The 18,341-nt window shown below is 49.4% G+C and overlaps 1 protein-coding gene across 1 annotated transcript; it reads left to right on the top strand.

Annotated features, from left to right (window-relative positions):
• The first annotated feature begins 6,881 nt into the window (after nucleotides 1-6,881).
• On the top strand, nucleotides 6,882-16,699 carry KCNK18 (potassium two pore domain channel subfamily K member 18). Its single transcript, XM_006183517.2, has 3 exons — nucleotides 6,882-7,239; nucleotides 9,556-9,684; nucleotides 15,642-16,699. Exons 1-3 carry the CDS (start codon nucleotides 6,972-6,974, stop codon nucleotides 16,439-16,441), a joined length of 1,197 nt encoding a protein of 398 aa, XP_006183579.2. The 5' UTR covers nucleotides 6,882-6,971; the 3' UTR covers nucleotides 16,442-16,699.
• The last annotated feature ends 1,642 nt before the right edge of the window (nucleotides 16,700-18,341 follow it).

Here is an 18,341-nt window from a genome sequence, read left to right as displayed (position 1 = left end):
GCGAAGCTCAGCTTAAACGGAGAGAGGATGTAATAGTCGCTGGCTCTGCTAGGAGGCATGGCAAAGTCACAGGGCGGGGATGTGGCTGTATCGTGGCATTTGAGGCAGAGAGTAAGGCACGGAAACAGTTATGTTCCCCACCATCCCCGGTAAGTCTTGTTATCTCTTTGGAAGGGGCTGGGGCATATTTTAAACTAAACATTTTTAAATATTTGATTTACTTTTTATATATCACATTTACACTGTCTCAAGGACATTCATGATCTTGACGCAAATGTGTTGGCACTGTGGGACATCTGTACTTAGAGAACCCTGGAACCACAGTGCCTGGACAGCCGAGCATCCCGACTGCCAGGAAATGCCTCTGGGGAAGAAGGGTTTGCATTTGGTGAAACCTTCAGCCTTTAACCCAAGCCTCCTAAGGAATGTGAATCATAAGTGACATAAATTATTCACTTCAAGGAAGATTCTCAGAAATGAACAGCAAGCTAGAGAAATCGCCAACAGGGCATTCATTCTTTCCAGTGTTTAGACCTCTGCTCACCGGAATAGCTGGGCATTTCTAAACTATTAAGAATTCAGATCTCAGAGAAGAATGATTCTAAGTCATGCAGAGATTTCAAGACGACCCTGAGTTTCCTTTTCAGCCTCTTCTTCGGGATCAGGGGAATGAGCGGGAAGGCACAGTCTTGTTCATGGGAGATGCAGCAGGCCCCCTCTGCGATGTGATCTCAGGGCTGTGGGAAGGGCCTATTCTCAGCTCAAAAAGGCCTTTTCTACCTGTTGGTTGAGATGTCAGAAATTCATTCCATTTCTAAGAACTCTTCTAAGGGCTTCGCCTCTTTGGAAGACTCCTTTCAGAATGCACAACCTTGGGAGGGGAGGGGAGGAGAATTAACATTTCTCAAACACTTATTATCTTTTTGTTGTTGTGGTGGTGGTGGTGAATCCTCACCCACAAGATAGATATGCTTTGCAAACTTGCTTTCTGAGTTTTTCCTTTGAAATAATTAATACATCACAGAAATATATAAGATTGGAAAATAAAAATCAAAAGAAGGAAGAGTCACTGCACTCCAGTGGTCAGAGATAATCTCTGGTAATGGTGTGGTGTATAACCCTCCAGGATTTACTCACGTGTATGTATACTTAATGCGATATTGTTATGGTCAACGTCTATCATCTTGCTGTTTATTTTTTATTTGTCTGTTCTTTTCTTTGTGGATCACTATCTTTTATTGCCTGACGTCCAGGGTTTGGTTTTTTGCTTTTTTTTTTGACATTGTTTCATACAATTTGTCTTTTTTTTTTCTTTCCTGGTGAGAGGGTAAACTTCATCGCTGTTACTCCATCTTGACTAGACCTATTGACTGTCTTTGAGTTCATTTGTTCTATCTTCTGTCATGTCCAAGCCCTTCAATTAAACCCATTCAGTAAGCTGTTCTTAAAAGTTAGAATATTTTTGGGGCAGTTTTAGGTTTACAGCAAAACTGAGCAAAGTACAGTGAGTTCTCATATACCTCCTGCCCTAGCACACGCACAACCACCCCTACAATCAAGATCCTACACCAGAGTGATACATTTGTGTTACATTTGATGAACCCACATTAACACATTATTATCATCCAAAATCTGTAGTTTACATTAGGGTTCACTCTTGATGTTGTATATTCTTTGAGCTTTGATAAATTTATGACATGTATCCACCACTTCAATGTCATGTGGAGTAATTTCATTGCCCCCAAAGTCATCTGTGCTCTATTCATCCATCCCTACACCCTACTCGCTGGCAAACATTGATATTTTAACTCTTGCCATGGTTTTGCCTTTTCCAGGATATCACATAGTTGGTATCATTCAGTATCATTCAATATCATTCAGTATTCTGGCTTTTTTTACTTAGTAATGTGCATTTAAAGCACTTCATGGCTTGATAGCTCATTTCCTTTTTAATGCTGAATAATAATCCATTGTCTGGTTGTACCATGGTTAATTTATCCGTTCATCTATTGAAACACATCTTGGGTGCCTCCAGCTTTTGGCGAATATGAGTAAAGCTGCTGTAAACATCCATGTGCAGGCTTTTGAGTAGGTATAAGCCTTCAACTGCTTTGGAGAAATACCAAGGAGTGTGTTTGCTGGATCATATGGTAAGAGTATGTTTAGTTTTGTAAAAAACCATCAAACTGTCCTCCAAAGTGGCTGTACCATTTTGCATTCCCTCTGGCAAAGAATGAGAGGTCCTGTTGCTCTCCATCCTCTGTGGAGTTCGGTGTTGGCAGTGTTCCAGATTTTGACCATTCTAACTAGTGTATAGTGGTATGTCATTGCTGTTTTAATTTGCGATTCCCAAGTGATATATGACACTATCTTTGCATGTGCTTATTTGTATACATTCTTTGACGTGTCTGTTCAGATCTTTTGCCCATTTTTAAATCAGATTGTTCTTCTTTTTAAAAGTTGAAAATATTCTTTTTATTTTACTTTCCAGCTTTATTGAGATCTAATTGGCTTATTGTGTAAGTTTAAGGTGTACAATGCATTAATTTAATACTCTTACATATTGCAAAATGAGGTGGTTCTTTTTCTTATTATTGAGTTTAAGAGTTCTTACATTTTTTGGAGGGGAGGTAATTAATTTTACTTGTTTATTATTTTTCATTTAATGTGGTACTGGGAATTGAACCCACGACCTCATGCATGCTAAGCATGCACTCTACCCCTGAGCTATACCCTCCCCCGCGATTTTGGATAAATTCTTTATCAGACATGTCTTTTGCAAATATGTTCTCCCAGTCTGTGGCTTGTCTTCTCATTCTCAGTAAGATTTTAATTTCATATATGTTAATTTTAAATTCTAGAATATCCTTCTTATAGATTTATAGATTCTCTGTTAAAATCGTTCGCTCATCCATTTGTCAACCTTTTCTTCTATTGCCTTTAACATGTTAGTTATAGTTACAGGTAGCTAGCTAAAGTACTTGTCTGCTCACTCTAACATCTGGATCACATGCGGGTCCACCTTTGTGTTTTCCCCCCTACTTGATTATGGTCACAGTTTCCTCTCAGTGTGTCATTCAGTTTTTAATCAGGTTTGAACCAGCAGGATGGAGAGGGAAGGAACCTCTATGCCCAAACATTCTAGAATAATAAACATCACAAAAAACCCAAACAAAAAGAAAGCCCCCCAAATAAGAATGGCACCCCTTGAATTTATACAGTGCTTTAGAGTTCCCAAGGCACTTTCGTATGTGTCTTATCTTTTGGCTTTCCTCATTCTACCCTCGCCAACCAGGATGACGAACTGCAGGCTGTACTAAGAAGTCATCTCTAGAAGGAGATTTTGTGAGGTGACTTAGCAGCAGGCTCAGGGGGTCCTTGATCCGCTGGTGGGGCCGTGATCAGTTGTGTCCTCACCATCAAGTCCCCCCTTCTTCCTGGGCAGTTGCCACCTGCTAGATGCTACCTTTTCCAGATGACCTCGTGGCTGGGTGTGGCTGTGACAAAGTTCTCATCCTCTCATCCATGTGAGCAGAAGTGATGCGTGCAATTTCCACCTCACTGGCTTCAAATAAAATTGATTATACTGACTTCCTCTTTCCCTTCCCTTGAGCTAGAACAGGGGTGAATCTAAGAGTTCAGTTATAAGCATGCAGCTGGGGGCAATACCTTAGGGCACTGCTTCTTAAACTTTTGTGTGCTTTAGAATCACCTGGGGGCTTGCTCAGAGTGCTGGGTCCCACCCCCAGAGTTTTGAATTCAGTAGGTCTGGGGTGGGGCCCAAGAACTTCCATTTCTTGCAAGTTCCCAAATGATGGACATGCCATTTGTCCAAGGACCCCACCTTGAGCACCACTGCCCTAGGATATGAGGGGACAACAGGACGGACAGACTCTGGGTACTGAATGACTGGCTGGAGCAGAGCTTCTCCAACAACATGGAACTCTTGCTCCCCGACTGTTATATAAGAGATTAATATGCTTCTTTTCTTTTAAGCCACTGTGTATATTTTGGGGTCCTCTTATTAAAGCAAATGCGCCTTTACACCGTCTAGGACATAGGGTGATTGCCGAGCAGGGAATGACGACCCACGGGCAGGTTTTTGGTCAGTGATGGGCTCTAAGGTTCAATTTCCTCTTTGGTCCTGCGTGTCCATCTTCCACTGAAGGAATCGTCATTTCCCCATAGGCCTTACTGTGTGGACAGCAGGACACGTGTCCCTGTTTCCAGGGCAAAGCCAACTGGACCAGAGGTGGAGCCCTAACCCAAAGGGTGCCCGCTGGAAGCTACAGGTATGGGCCGGCTCCAGCAAACAAGTTTTGGATGCCTGGGGGCCCCTCTCAAACTCTTACCTTCTCCTCATTAATCTTTTTTTATTAAGATTTTCTTACTTTAATTCCTGCAATCTCCCCTAAGTGGTTAAGCCTGCAGGCCATAAATATGAAAGGGACAATATGACTTGTTTATAACACAGCAATTTGACGTTAGGGACCAATGCCATGTTTAATGTAGGAGTGTAATTGGCTACTTATTATTTTTAAAAGAACCAGTGGGTTCTTTGTGATTGTGAAGCCCACTCCTTGATTGCTCATCCTCTCTTAAGAGTGAGAAACACACACACACACACACACACACACACACACAGAGGAGAGAACATGGTGGTGACGTCTCCCTCCAGGGCAGCCTGTGGAAGGAGAGCTTACAAGGGCCAGTGCAACTCCAGCAGCATCCTGCAGGGAAGGTGTGGGCAGGGTGCCCAGGGGCGCTCTTCCTCTCCTGCTTGGATTAGAAGAACTCATCCCTGGTGGCTGGAGCCCCCACCACCCCCTCCTCCACCGTCCGTGTACACCATACCTGTCTGGAGTCAAGTACCCCATTGGGCCCCAAGGGACAAGGAGGTGGCCTCAAAGCTTGATTTTGTTTAACCTGCATCTTGCGCACCTGTCTTCTCTGCAAAATAGCCCCTTGTTTAGAAGGGGAAAAAATCCTTACTGTTTCTATCTACCCTTACCTCCACCTCCAGAACTAGAAAATCGGACCTCAGTCCAACCTGTTACATCTAATCTGCTCTCATCTGGCCATTATTCAACTTCTCCTTTGATATCTTTTGAACTCTTTTCTTTTGCAAGGGCTGCCAGGGTCTCTCCAGCTCAGAACATCCCTCTTTCTTCTGACTCCATAAGCCACACAGTGTTTGCATCTCACCCTGTAACTTGTCCCTCACTGTATTTAAGTGCATAAGCCCGTGTACCTACATCCCCCATGTAGATCCTTCCATGGACATCAGGGACCTTAACTGCCCTCACATCGTCTAGTCTTAGCAGGCCCTCAGAAAGTCCTTGTTGGCTGGTTGACTGATGCCCCCCTGATGCCTTATTAGGAGAAAGATTTACTCTTCAAGAAGAGGCAGGCCTCTAGCTAACTTCTCTCCCTTCCTCCTTAGGAAAAGGGGCTGGATAACCTACAGGATTATAGGAACATTTCCCCCTCCTAAAGACCAAAGAAACTCAGATCACCTCAAAGGAGTTGCTTGTAGTAGGAGGGGTGACTGGATTTCATGGCCCTCAATTAGCCACAAATGTCCCCTTTTCTTGCAGGTTCTTCTCCATTCCTGCTCCCACCATCACACAGGCCCAAGTGTGGTGAAGAGTCCTGTACACTGATAAAAACCCAAACTGAGGAACAGGCACATTGAGTCACATGCAACCAGGTAACCATCCAATTGTTGAACTTTTGCCACCTTGAGCCAAGAGCTGTCTGTACACCATCTTCTTACCTGTGGGTATTGAGTGACCTAGTGCTGAAACCCCATTTAAGATCCTGCTCTCTCAAACCACTCCTGGTGCTGACTATTGCTGGTTGGGTCCTCTGTGAAGCAGACACAAGTAGAGTAGGGAATGCCAAAGCTTTATTTATTGCGAAGTAAAGGAGACGAGAGGAAGCAAGATGGGTCAGGGGAAGCCTTCAGGTCACGATGCAGCTCTGACAAAAATCTCTGGCAGACCAACGGGATGCTCTGGACCAAAGATTTCAGGTTGGATGAGTCCTGCAGGTGGCCGACATGGGTAAGCGATTTTACTCTCACCTTGCTCAGTCATTGGACCGGGGCTTTCTGGGGAACAGAGCGGGAAATAGAGCAAACCCTGAATAGCTGGTGACTGTTAGAAATCATGCTCCTGGAAGCTGCACAGAAAATTCTTTCATAAAGGGGGATCTGAACATGCACGCATCTCCACATCTGCCATCTGGGGCACGTTTTTTTTTTTTTTTTTTTGTTTTGTCCTTTTATCCCCTGTGGCAGAGACAGGGCAGTGGGGAGCAAGTCCAACTGCAAAAACTGCAAAAGGACTTCAAGCCTCTTGTTTACATCATGTCTGCTAACACCTGATTGGCTGGAGCAAGTCACGCGGCCCAGTCCAATTGCAAGGCGCAGGGGAGTATGTTCTGCCCACCTTGAAGCCAAGGCAAGGCTGGTTATGCTACAGGCGAGTGAAGAATTGAGACCAATAATTAGATTCACACACGATAAAGGCCCTTTGTAAACTGTGGCTTTCTGGCCACACTAGTTACTATTATTTCTACCTGTCTAAGAGCCTGGGTACCACAGACACCCCCAAGAAGGATAATCACTTGGCTAAAACCGAAAGTCACATTTGGTATCTGGAAGTCGAAAGTGCAGCTTCGGGATGGGAAAGGCCAAAGCACAAACCACCACATGGTCCTCCCAAAGCACTCGCAGGGCAGCTCCCAGGCTGGCCCGGCTGCTGGGTACCCATCAGTCTAGTGGATCAATAGCAATTTGGGGTACTAGTCGGGGCACTGTCTGAGAAACTTGCAGGAAATGAACGCAGAGAGTGCCGGCTGCTTCTCAAGTCCTTGGGAGAAGGGCAGGGAAGGGCAGGCACTATCCACTTAGCACTGGAGCCCAGCCATTCTCGGGCACTCCCTCTCCTCCTGCTGGTGGGGCCTCGATGCTCCCACCTCTTCCAGCAGCTCCTGCCTTGCCCACTCCTGGGAGGATGGAGGCTGCGGGGCCACCCCAGACTAGGAGGTGCTGCTGGGAGGCCCTAGAGAAGCTCTTGCCTCACCTCTGCTTCCTCTGCTCTCTGGTGACCTATGCACTGCTGGGTGCCGTGCTCTTCTCAGTCATTGAAGGCAGCCAGGACCTGGGGGCAGAAGACCCGGAGTTTGAGGAGTTCTTGGAGAAGCTCTGTGACATCTTGAAATGCAACAGAACAGGTAGGTGGCTCACCTGGGCAGGACAGGCCCTTTCTCTGTGGATGGAGGCAGCCCCCCTAGAGCAGGACTGCCTTGCAGGGCTCTGGTCTAGGAGCCCTCTGCTTGAATCCTCCCCATTCCTGAGTGACCTTAGGCAAGTGATTTCTCTCTGAGCCTCCATTTTCCCCTCTGTAAAATGGGGGAGAATAATGTATGGCCATTCCGGGTTGCTGTAAAGAATGTAGGAAAAGCACTGGGCACCCAGTAGGTCTCTGGAAAGACCAGCTTCCTCTCCTTTTGCCTCAGCTCCCAGCCCCACCCAGCCCAGCAGGGTCTGGGGAGGAAGTGTTGCTGGAGATTTGATGAGGTGGGGTGGGTTCGATGGGTGACCAGATCTGGGGCTAGGGGTTCTTAGGCTGGTCCTCAAAACTTACTGCACCACCCCCATGATTTCGTTCACAGAGACCAGAATTCAAGGAACAATCCAGATTGAGCTAGGACCCCCAAGATAGCAGCTTGTTCTTCCACTTCTTGTTTTTAAGTCTTTTTTTGTGGTGGGACTCAGAGAAGAACCTGGGTCCTTGTTCTAGTCCCAGTTACTCTCCCAGTTTGCTGTGTGATCTGGGGCAGAGCAGTTGCCCTCTCTGGGTCTCAGTCTGTCAGCGAGCAGAAGTCCCACCATCTCAGGCCTGCCAATCACAGGGACCCTGTGGGCATAATAGACATGAAGCCTCTAGGAAGGATTTTTATAAATGTCCTTATTGCTTTTCATTTGTATTTGTCACTTTATTCTGTTGTGTCCCCTAATCTTGCAAAGATGTCCTCAACAGAGCAAGATAACATACTAGAGATTAAATAAATGAATAAAAGATAACAGAAAGACAGACTCTAAAAGTCAGGGGAAGAGCAGGGTCCCTCCCTTGGTATGACAGGTCCTCAGCCAGGCTGTTAATAACTCCTCTGAGCTTACTGTGGGAGGTCCTTTTAGTAGGGGCTGACCAGAGGCTGGTGACAGGCGACAGAGTCTCCCCTTGGTGGGGGGTCCTACTCCTTCTCTCTGCATCTATGCCAGACAGACACACACCGACTCATCTGACCCAGCAGATGCCACCTGCCACTGGACACTGTTTTCCAAACCTGGCCACGTATCAGAATTGCCCAAGGAGCTTGTCTGAAATGCACGTTCCCAGGCTCTTCCCCCAAACCACTTAACTAAGATCTCTGAGGCTGGGCTGGGAACCTTATTTTTAAAAAGTTTCCTGGGTGATTCTGATGCTCAGAATAGTATGGGAAAACAGAGCAAAATGTCTATTTTGTACCAATTTTCGCTGGAGATTAAAATGCAGACCCTGTGCCAAATGCTTTTCACACACCATCTCACTTAATCCTCATACCAACCCAACGGGGTGGGTATGAATGTCTCCCTTTTACAGATTAGGAAACTGAGGCCCTGAGAGTTAAGTGACTTGTCCAAGGTCACCCACTAGAAAGTGGAGCCAGGGATTCAACCCCAGGCATTTAGATTCCAAAGCCAGAGCTTTTCACTACCATGTCATGCTGCCTCCCTGATGGGGAAACTGAGGCTCAGAAAGAAGCCTCTTGTCCACAGCTCCTAGTCAGGGTCAGAGCTGAGTCTAGAGTGCAGGTGTCTGGACTCCCAGGTTGGTGCCCATTCAAATGAATGTGACGTCCTGGTGTGTGCCAGGCTCTATGACATCCTCTTACAACTGAACCCACTGGCTGGTGGCTTCTAGGATCCCCAGATCCACTGACTGCTAGGCCGAGGAACCATTTGGGAACCTCCCTGAGAAACCAGGGCCTGCAGACCTGCCTCTGCCAAGGCTTTCCAGACATCGTCAGGGAGCCGCCCCAGTATGATCACCAAGCTCCATCAGGCTGAATGGTCTCCAGGAGTGGGTACAGTTTGCAATCATGCAACTACTTGCATTTTATTAAAGATTTTATTCTTTCTGTTTTCAAGATCCCAGGGAAAGAGACAGAGCAGAAGTTAGTAGGCCCTTTTGCAAGGCTCAGCAAGTTCAGAAAGGCTGCATAGCAATTCTATGGCTGAGCTCAGGCTGGACCCCCGAGGACCTCTTTCTTGGGGGCTCATCACTCGTAGTTTGCTGTAGTGGCCTCCTAATCTCTGCAGGTACTGGAGCAGGACCTAAACTACAGAGACATTTAAGAGGGCTCTGAGAGCCTTCACTTTGTGTTGATGAGGACCACAAGGCAGTGGGCATGCCAGTCCCTGAGGAAGACTCCTTCACCTGGGCGGGAGGGACCTATTTTAAAGAGTGGAAACTTCCCTCTCACACTGGTCGTCTCTTTCTTGAGTTGAGGAAAGCAGGAAACGGGATCTTGGGAAACTGCTGCAGAAGGCGAAGCCCCAGTGGTTTAGCAGGTCTGCAGACTGGTCCTTCCTGAGCTCACTCTTTTTCTGCTGCACAGTGATCAGCACAGTGGGTAAGTCCAAGGCCAAGGGCAGGCCTGCCAGAGAGAGCTGGGAATGGGGGATGGGGGCCCTTGGTGAGGATGCTAGAATGTTCAATTCATTTTGTGTAAGAAACATTTGTGGAGTGCCTACCCTGTGCTCAGGGAGACAGCAGCGAGCAGGGCTGCCACTGGCACATTTGTGCCAATTAGGAAAGAATGCTCTTCCTTCGGGTGGGTGCAGCCCTGCGTCTGGGCGGAGGGAGGCCGGAGCGAACAGGGTGTGGGCTGTGTTTCAGATTCTTCTTGTCCCCTGGCGAGTAGTGCTCGTGTACAAAACACAACCTGCCTTGTACCTGCCTGCCTGTGTTCCTGGACTGGGCAGCAACCAAATGTGGTCAGTGTGATGTGCTCAGGGTGTTACGGGAGCACAGCTGCTCCAGGCTTAGGGATGGTCCCAGAGGCAGGACTTAAGTGGTGAGCGCATTTGAAAGGGTCCCTTAGGGAATGAAGCCATGCTGTGTCAGAGAAGGAGAGAAGTCACCAGGCTGGGGGAAGGGGGCCGCTTGGGACTGAGAGGACAGCATGGCAAAGGCCCAATAGCAAAAGGAATGCCAGGCTTTGTAAGGAGGTGAAGTTTGGGTGAAGAGGGGTGAGAGAGGAGGGGCTGGACCACGGGCAGGCCCTGTGAGCCAGGCTAAAGCAGTTGGGTTCATACTGAGGGCGGGCGGGGCATCCAAAGGGTTTTAAGCTCATCACTCCAGAAAGATCCCTCCAGCCGCAGTGTGGAGGTGGACCAGAGAGGGTAAGACTGGCAGCAGAAAGACCAGTAGGGAGATTTCTGCAAGGGTCTAGTGGGAGATGATGATGGCCTAAAACAGGAAATGGTCATAAGGATGGAGAAGAGGGGTGGATTGAGGGAGGACTTTGGAGGCAGCAGGTCTGCAGCAGGTAGATTTGAAGAGCTGGGGTGGGTGGGACTGGCCAGTTTAGGGGAGGGTGGTGAGGATGCTGGATCTGGAGATGGAGGTGATGATTCAGGTCAAAGTTGAGATGGTCATGTGCCTTTAACTGGAAACACCCAGCCTTGTTGGAAATGTGGGTGTGGGGCTCTGGGTGGAGCTAGGGAGTGGGTTTCAGACTCAGCATGTTAATGGCAATCGACTCTGACGGAGTGGAGGAAGGCGTGGTGTAGAGAGGGAGGATGCTAACTGGAGCCGGGAGCACCAGCAATGAGGCAAGGGAGGAGGGGGAGCTGCAGTGGTAACAAGAGCTAACCGTTGTCTGCAGATACCTTGCTAAGCTGCCTCCTTTACTGGCCAGAGTGAATCGGATCAGGGGGCCCGAGCCCAGAGAGGGGATGTCAGGGTCAAAGGTCATGCTGTGAGTGGAACTGGTGCCCACGATAGACATGGAGGCTCTGAGTCCAGTGCTCTCTCCCCAAAGTAGGCTGCCAGCTTTTCAGGGGCTTGGGGTGCTGTGGCGTCCCTGCCCACCCCTGCAAGGAAAGCCTGGCTGTGCCTGGGAAGCAGGGGCCACTCAGATACCTGTGTCCAGTTGGAGTGGACGGCAGTGCCCAGGAAGGAAGGCACTTGGACAGAGGAAGGAGCTGGCCTCCCCCGATCCCTGCATGTGCTTTAATTTGTGTCTCTAGCTCCAAGCAAAGGAAAGACTCCTTCCCTGTGAGCCATCATCCTAGGGCAGGCGGGCGCTTCCAGGGCCCGGGGCAGCGGGGAGGGTGAGGGGCAGAGCCGGCCCACTGCAGGGACTATCTGCTTGTTTAAAGATGGGTTCTGTGACTGTCCCATTCAGCAGCGAGCTTGGGCTCTGGGACAGACGTCGTTGCCAGCAAAGCAGAAGCAGGGCACAGCTGGCCTTTTCAGGGACCTCACAGCTCGAGGGAATGCTTTGAGGGAGCAACCATTACAGGGGAGCAGCAACTGCAGGGAAGAGACTGGAAGCAAAGGGGCTGAGGGTATGGGGGTTAATTTGTTTTTTCTCAAGAATGAGAGGAGACTGATCTAAGGCAGCGTCTTGGACTAGATGATTCTTGGTGGTGGGGGCTGTCTTGTGCGGATTGTAGGATGTTTAGAATCATTCCCTGGCTCCACCCCCAGATACACCTGCCTTTTCCCCTGTTGCCTGCTCCGGTTGCAACAGCCAAAAATGTCTCTAGACGTTGCCCACTGTCCTTTGGGGGAGCAAAATTGCCCCTGTTGAGAGTCACTGATCTAATGCAACGGTTATCAAAGTGTGGTCCCTGGACCAGTGGTGTGAACATCACCTGAGAACTTGTTAGAAATGCGAAATAATTCTCAGACCACACCCTAGACCTACTGGGTCAGAAACTATGGATGTGGGGCCTGCAATTTGTGTTTTCACCAGTTCTCCAGGTGATTCTGATGCACACGGATGTCTGAGAAGCACTGACCTGGGATAAGGATTCTCAGGCCCGGCCGTACATCAGAATCACCTGGATATCTTTTACCTCCCCTCATGCCTGGACCCCACACCAATCAAGTCAGACTTGCTAGGGACAGGCCAAGGCATCTGTATTTTTCAGAGCCCTCCAGGTGATTCTAATGGGAGTACAGGCTAGGAACCATTGATCTAATGGAAATGCATCAGCTTGGTTTAAATTTCAAGAAAATGATGCTGCTCCTCATGTTATAAGTCTATTAGGACATGCCATCCAGTAATTACAACTGGAAGAGGATGTAGGGAAGGTTCTGAACTGCCTGTCATCAGTCGTGGTCCTGCTGGTAATGCTGCTTCCTGCCCTGCAGCTCTGGGTCACCTGAAATGCACCTGACCTTGATGCTGAAAAAGGGACTCCCAATGGGTGTGAGGTTAGTCAATGCCCAGGCACTTCCCATCAGGTCAGCCTGCTGGCACTAGGAAGTGAAGTGCATGGGCTAAGTGGAGTGGACTAATGGACTTGGAATATATGCATGGGTTATAAGAAATAACACGATTTTCCATTATGCGTTTCAGCATTCAGTAATTGGGATAGTCAATGCATTTCCTTTTTAGGGACCGTGTCCTCTCGGAGACTTGCTTCCTTGATGTGTTTTCGAGAATGTGGCATATCTTTTGGATTGTAAACATGTTCCACCCAGAAGCAGCCCCCAAAACTTTGCTTATAGTCCACTAAACCCACCTTTGCCAAGAAGAGCGTGTGTGTGGGGGGGACTGGGCGAGAGGCGCGCACCCTTGTCAGCTGTGAGCTGTGTGACCCCACACGAGTCACCTGACTTACTGTTCCTTGTCCATTAAACACAGTAATAATGGTGGTTGTCAGCATGAGAGGTTCTGCTCTGCAGGGAATTCTGACTCTAAAGGGCACTTTGCTCCATAAATCCTGTAAGAAATATAATACTCTTTTCTTTAAATAAAATGAATCTTACCCTGGAACCCTGTCCTGGAGGCTGGGGGGTTTCCACTGGGGAACTTCTCCTGACTTTCCTAGGGGTGCATGAGAACTGGGGGCTTATGCAACATCTGGAAAGCTGGGGGGCCTTGTGGCTACTACTGACATCCCTAAGGACTGCCGGCCCTGGGGGGGCCCATGGCCAGCTTGGGCATGGCCATCTTTGCTGACACCTGGGGCTGGACTCCTCTGAGACTCCTTGGCTAAACTGACCCACTCCCTGGTGTGTCTGGGGAAGCCGTGGTTTTAGCACTTCAGGTCTCATGGTCTGCGAAACGCTTCAGTCCTGGGCACATCGGGCACTTGGTCACCTTACATCCAGGGCCCCCCTCTGCCCCCCACCTCCTCCCTCTCCCTGAGGCCCCACCCCTATCTGTGGTTCTGGGGTTTCACTGAAGCCTAGCTGAGAAGCTGTCAGAGGTCACTTCTGCAACGTCCTCTCCCTGAGCTGAGGGCAGGAGCTGCTGGAGACTGTCAGGGGACAGGGAAGGGAAACCAAGGCAGCGGAAAGGCTGGGCATCCTCCTTGCAAGCCTGCCCCATGGAACACACCTGGGTTTCTGACGGGAGGTTTAGTCATGGTGGGCTCACTCCTGACTCTTGTGCTGTTGGGTCCTGCTGGACAGGTGGGGAGCTGAGTTCAAGGCTTTGCTTCCCTCTCAACTAGGGTCTCCCAGGTGGGGCCTGACCTCTGCCTGTTCCTCATTGTACCACAACCCCACCCACGAGAGCCTGCCAGAGAGTAGTTGCTGAATAAATGCGAATCCAGGTGGATGCCTTTGTTCTAATCATTCATGGGACAGTCCTGTTAATTTTGCATCTCCATCTATAATTGCATTCTCATTAGGGTGCTTATTTGATTCCTCTCTGCCTCCCCCAGGAAACCAGAAGCTCAGTGAGGTTGGATCCCATAATTACTCTGCTCACCACTGTGCCTCAGTGCATGCAGTAAGCGCTCAAATGCACAGACAATAATGCACATAGACTTCACCGCCCCAGCCATCACATGGTGCCTCATAGAAGCAGCCCAGGAGGCACGGAGTTCTCTGGGATGGATGCAAACTGAAGTGACCCATGGAGGCCACTGGTGAGGGTGGGTGGCCTGGTGAGGGTGGGTGGCCTGACCTCCTGCACAGGCCTGGAAGGTAGAGCCTGAGGCCAGAGTTTGCCAAGGAAGCTGCAGCCCTGGAGGAGGTTGGGGCCCAGCCAGCCCAGGAATTGCCTTCCAGTTAATTTACATAATTGGGCTGGGGTTTTCTGTGTTAATCATCCTCTAAGACACCAAAAATTAAACACAGGCATTAAATACAAAAGTGCCTCCCTCTTTGTTGAAGGTGCTAAGCTTGCCCACTCCAGAAGATCCAATGAGTTGCGCTGGAGGGATTGACAGTCCTTTGCTCCTGCCCCTCTAGAGACACGAGGGTGGGGCTGGGGTGATGGAAGGAGGGGGCTCCTGAAGAATATGGAGGCCTCAGCACCTCCCCCCGCACCTTTGCTCGGCTGACCTGTTCTAGATGGTTGGGGGGGTCCCACCCGCTCAGTGCTCCTGACCCAGTGGAGGGAGCTGGCTTGGTAGCGGGATGGCTCCAGGGGGTTGACCCCTAACTCCACACATATGCTCTTGGCTATGTCTCTTTGCTTCTCTGAGCCTCAGTTTCCCCATCTGTGATGATAACAATGCCTACCTGTGAAGGTGGTTGATACCCAGCCCCCAGTATCCACAGCTATTGTTAGAATGAGGACACGACCCCCCGAAGGACACGCCCCCTGTGTGGGAGGCGCTGGTCAACATACAAAGCAGGGATTGTCATCCCCAGTTTCCCAATAAGAAACCTGAAGATGTGAGCAGTTGAGTAACTTCCTAGTAAATGGCAGAGCTGGGACTGGAACCAAAGACCTCAGGTGCTGGGGTCCTCACCACTTCACTCATTTCTGAACATGTTTTCTCATTCACTAAACCGCAAACAGCTCTGAGGGTGATTGAATTTTGCTCACCTTCCATCTTTCTACCATCCCAAATGCCATGTACGTTGCTGTACAGGCCACTGGCACATAATACTTGCCTACAAGTAGAAATGAACATAGAAGCCCAGACTTCCCAGGGAGGACAAGGGTGGCTTCTTCAAAACCAGTGCCTTCAGGGAGGATGATGGAGGCAGAGCCATCACACCCTCCCACCTGCGCTCAGCCTGTTCCTCCAGGTGAGCGGGCCCATCCTCTCCCAGATGCTCAGAAATGAAAATGTAAAATGAGAGGCAGACAGCTCACTCCCAAACATGAGCTTGTCCCTGCCAAGGACATTTCAGGTCAAAGATCTGGACATGACTTGTTCCTTATCCTAAAGAGAAGCCTGGTTTCACCTCCTGCTCCTCCGCCACCAAAGCAGACCTGACGTCAGACAAGCATATGATTGTCTTAAGATGATTATTTTAAAACTCATTGTGTAAAAATGTCATGCCAAGAAAGGGAAATGGCAGAAGGTCTCTTTAAAGCTTTTTTTTGGGGGGGGGTGGGGCTCAGCAGGAAGAGCAAACAGTCCCGGGCTCTGTCCTCTTTTTCAGGTTACAGCCACGTCTACCCTGTCACCAGGCTCGGCAGGTACCTGTGCATGCTCTATGCGCTCTTTGGCATCCCCTTGATGTTCTTGGTCCTCACGGACATGGGCGACATCCTGGCAACCATCTTATCCACCTCTTACAATCAATTCCGAAAACTCTCTTTCCTCCCTGCTCCCCGCCCCAAATGGTGCCCCCGACTGCCCTGCAAAAGAAGGTCTGACGCCAAGCCCGAGGATGAAGCCGTCCCACGGATTGTCATCAATGCCCCAGAGGTCCCGGGCCCCAAAGCTGGCAGGCGTCCCTCAGCCTCCAGCAGCAACATGGAACTGTTTGAGAGACTTCTAGCTCGAGAGAAAGAGAACAGGCTGCAAGTGCCTCCTGGGGCCATGGGGAAGAGCAGCTCGTGTCCCGAGCTGATGTCCGGGATGCTTTCCTCCTCCATCATCAGCAACCTGGACGAGGTGGGGCGGCAGGTGGAGAGTCTGGACCTCCCGCTCCCCATCATTGTCCTCGTTGTCTTCGCCTACATTTCCTGTGCGGCCGCCATCCTCCCCGTCTGGGAGACGCGGATGGACTTTGAGAACGCCTTCTATTTCTGCTTTGTCACGCTGACCACCATTGGGTTTGGGGACACTGTGTTAGAACACCCGCACTTCTTCTTATTCTTCTCCATCTATATTATTGTTGGGATGGAGATTGTGTACATTGCTTTCAAGTTGGTGCAAAACAGGTTGATTCACATGTACAAAAATCTCATGCTGTTCTTTGCAAAAGGGAAGTTTTGCCACCCTTTTAAAAAGTGAAGACTCCACCATCTCCTGTGTGACAACACCGGCCACGCTGGTTATCTTGCCTTGTCTTTGGGGGCAGTGTAGTTAGAGTTGGTGGCACTGCAGCCTGTCACCTGGGACCTCAGAAACAAATCCTGTATGATGACTGATTTCAGCCCTGCAGAAGTGTGGCCAATGTCCTTCCTACTGGGACATTAAACAAACATGATCACCATCCTCCATACTCCACTTAATTGCCCTGTCTTCATTTTTCAAAAGCCCCTCCAAATGTAGATAAAACACCTTATAGATGTCACTGGATTTCCTGCAATGTAAAAAAAAAAATACCTTTGTTTTTGCAATTTGTACTTTTTCAGCTAAATTAAAATCTTCCCGAGCTGCTCCCCATTTATCTTTGATGGAACAGAACTACTCTGAGCCACTTCCTTTTCTTGAACGCCTGCACGAATGGGGCAAGGTCAGCCCAGTCCCCGCCCTTGTAAATTACACTGACAACACTGAGTGGAATAGTCACCTGTGTTCACAGGGGGCCTGCATATTTCCTGATTGCCAGGTTCGGCGTAGACCAGGGATCTCAGCAAGCAGCACTGATCGGCACCTCCTGACTGAGTCGGCCTGTGAAAGTGTTGATACCTATGTGAATGGGTTGGTACGAGAAAGAGCTGGCACTCATTCCGTGGGTATGCTCCTGAGCTGGCATGTGTGGCAGAGCCACAGGTGCCTAGGTGACATCCTTGAAGTCACAGTAGCCCAGTTTATGTGCAGCAAAGCCCCTCAGACCCAAAGGTAATCAAGACTGGCCACTCAGATGACAGCACATGATCAGAAGGAAGGGCTATTCAAAGTTTCGCTAAGCAAACATTCATGGAGTGCTTGCTGTTTTCCAGGCTCAGAGAGGATCCTAAAGACAATCAGGTACATCCTGAGAACTATGGAGGTAATTACAGGTGGTGTTGACTCTCTCAGACACTCCCTCCTCGAGGCAGTAGAAAGTCCTGTTCAAAGGCAAACATGGAGTTTGTCAGGGATACATATTATGCAAATTAAGGGTCACATCGTTTGCTTATTTCATTTGCTAGTGGGTATTCTCCTGTGGTTCTGGGGAGGTGGCCAGCCATACCTCCCTGCTCCTCATTTCTCGCCTCTCTGCCCCATGCACCCCGTATTCCCTCCACTTTGAGCTTTTCACTCCTGCACCCTTGGGCAGGAATGTATGTTCATTCCTCCAGGCCTTTGCTTTGTGGTTCTCAACCTTGCCTGTCCACTGATACCTGGGGGCTTCAAAGAGTGCCCGTGTTTCCCCTTGAGACTCGGACGTCATTGGTCGGGGGTGCCACCTGGGCTTTTTAAAAGGTCCCCAGTTGATCCCAGTGTGTGGTCAGAGTTGAGAAACTTGCATGAGCTGCTCTCAGCATGAATGCCCTCCTCCTTTCTAGAATCGATGAAGATTTAACTTCATGCTTCAGCCCACATGTCCCCTCCTCTGGATAGTGTCCTCTGACTCCTGGAAGTGGTCACCCTGGTCTCCTCCATGCTCCCACTGCATTCACTGTAACCCCTTCCTCTGTTACAGGATTGTAACTAGGTCCTCTCCAAACTCTGAGCTGCAAGAATAAAATAATATGTCTTTTTCATTAGTATTTTTCTCTTTCTTTTAATCCTCTCATCTGTACTTCGCGGTGTCTGCCACACATGGGAGAACTCAGGGCAGAATTTAGGTGCACAGATGCCCAGGAGAGCAGCCATCACTTACTACACACCCAACACACCCAGACCCCAAGCCGAGTCCGTCCCTAAGTGACCGCCAGGTGGCGCCACCAGACCGCGCGGGGCCCGCTCTCTGGCGCCAGCAGGTGGCGCATCCGCCACCCAGAGCCTCAGAGGAAAGGGCCTCTGGGAGCGGTTGTTTCCT

This window comes from Camelus ferus, chromosome 11 (genome assembly GCF_009834535.1).
Source record: "Camelus ferus isolate YT-003-E chromosome 11, BCGSAC_Cfer_1.0, whole genome shotgun sequence".
NCBI lineage: Eukaryota > Metazoa > Chordata > Mammalia > Artiodactyla > Camelidae > Camelus > Camelus ferus.
The sequence above is the reverse complement of the archived record's forward strand: the minus strand, read 5'-3'. Positions and strand labels throughout refer to the sequence as shown.

Coding starts and splice junctions, on each gene's coding strand:
- KCNK18 (XM_006183517.2), top strand. CDS start 6,972: ATGCTCCCACCTCTTCCAGCAGCTCCTGCCTTGCCCACTCCTGGGAGG. Junction 7,240..9,555: donor CTTGAAATGCAACAGAACAG/GTAGGTGGCTCA, acceptor CTCTTTCTTGAG/TTGAGGAAAGCAGGAAACGG. Junction 9,685..15,641: donor CACAGTGATCAGCACAGTGG/GTAAGTCCAAGG, acceptor CCTCTTTTTCAG/GTTACAGCCACGTCTACCCT.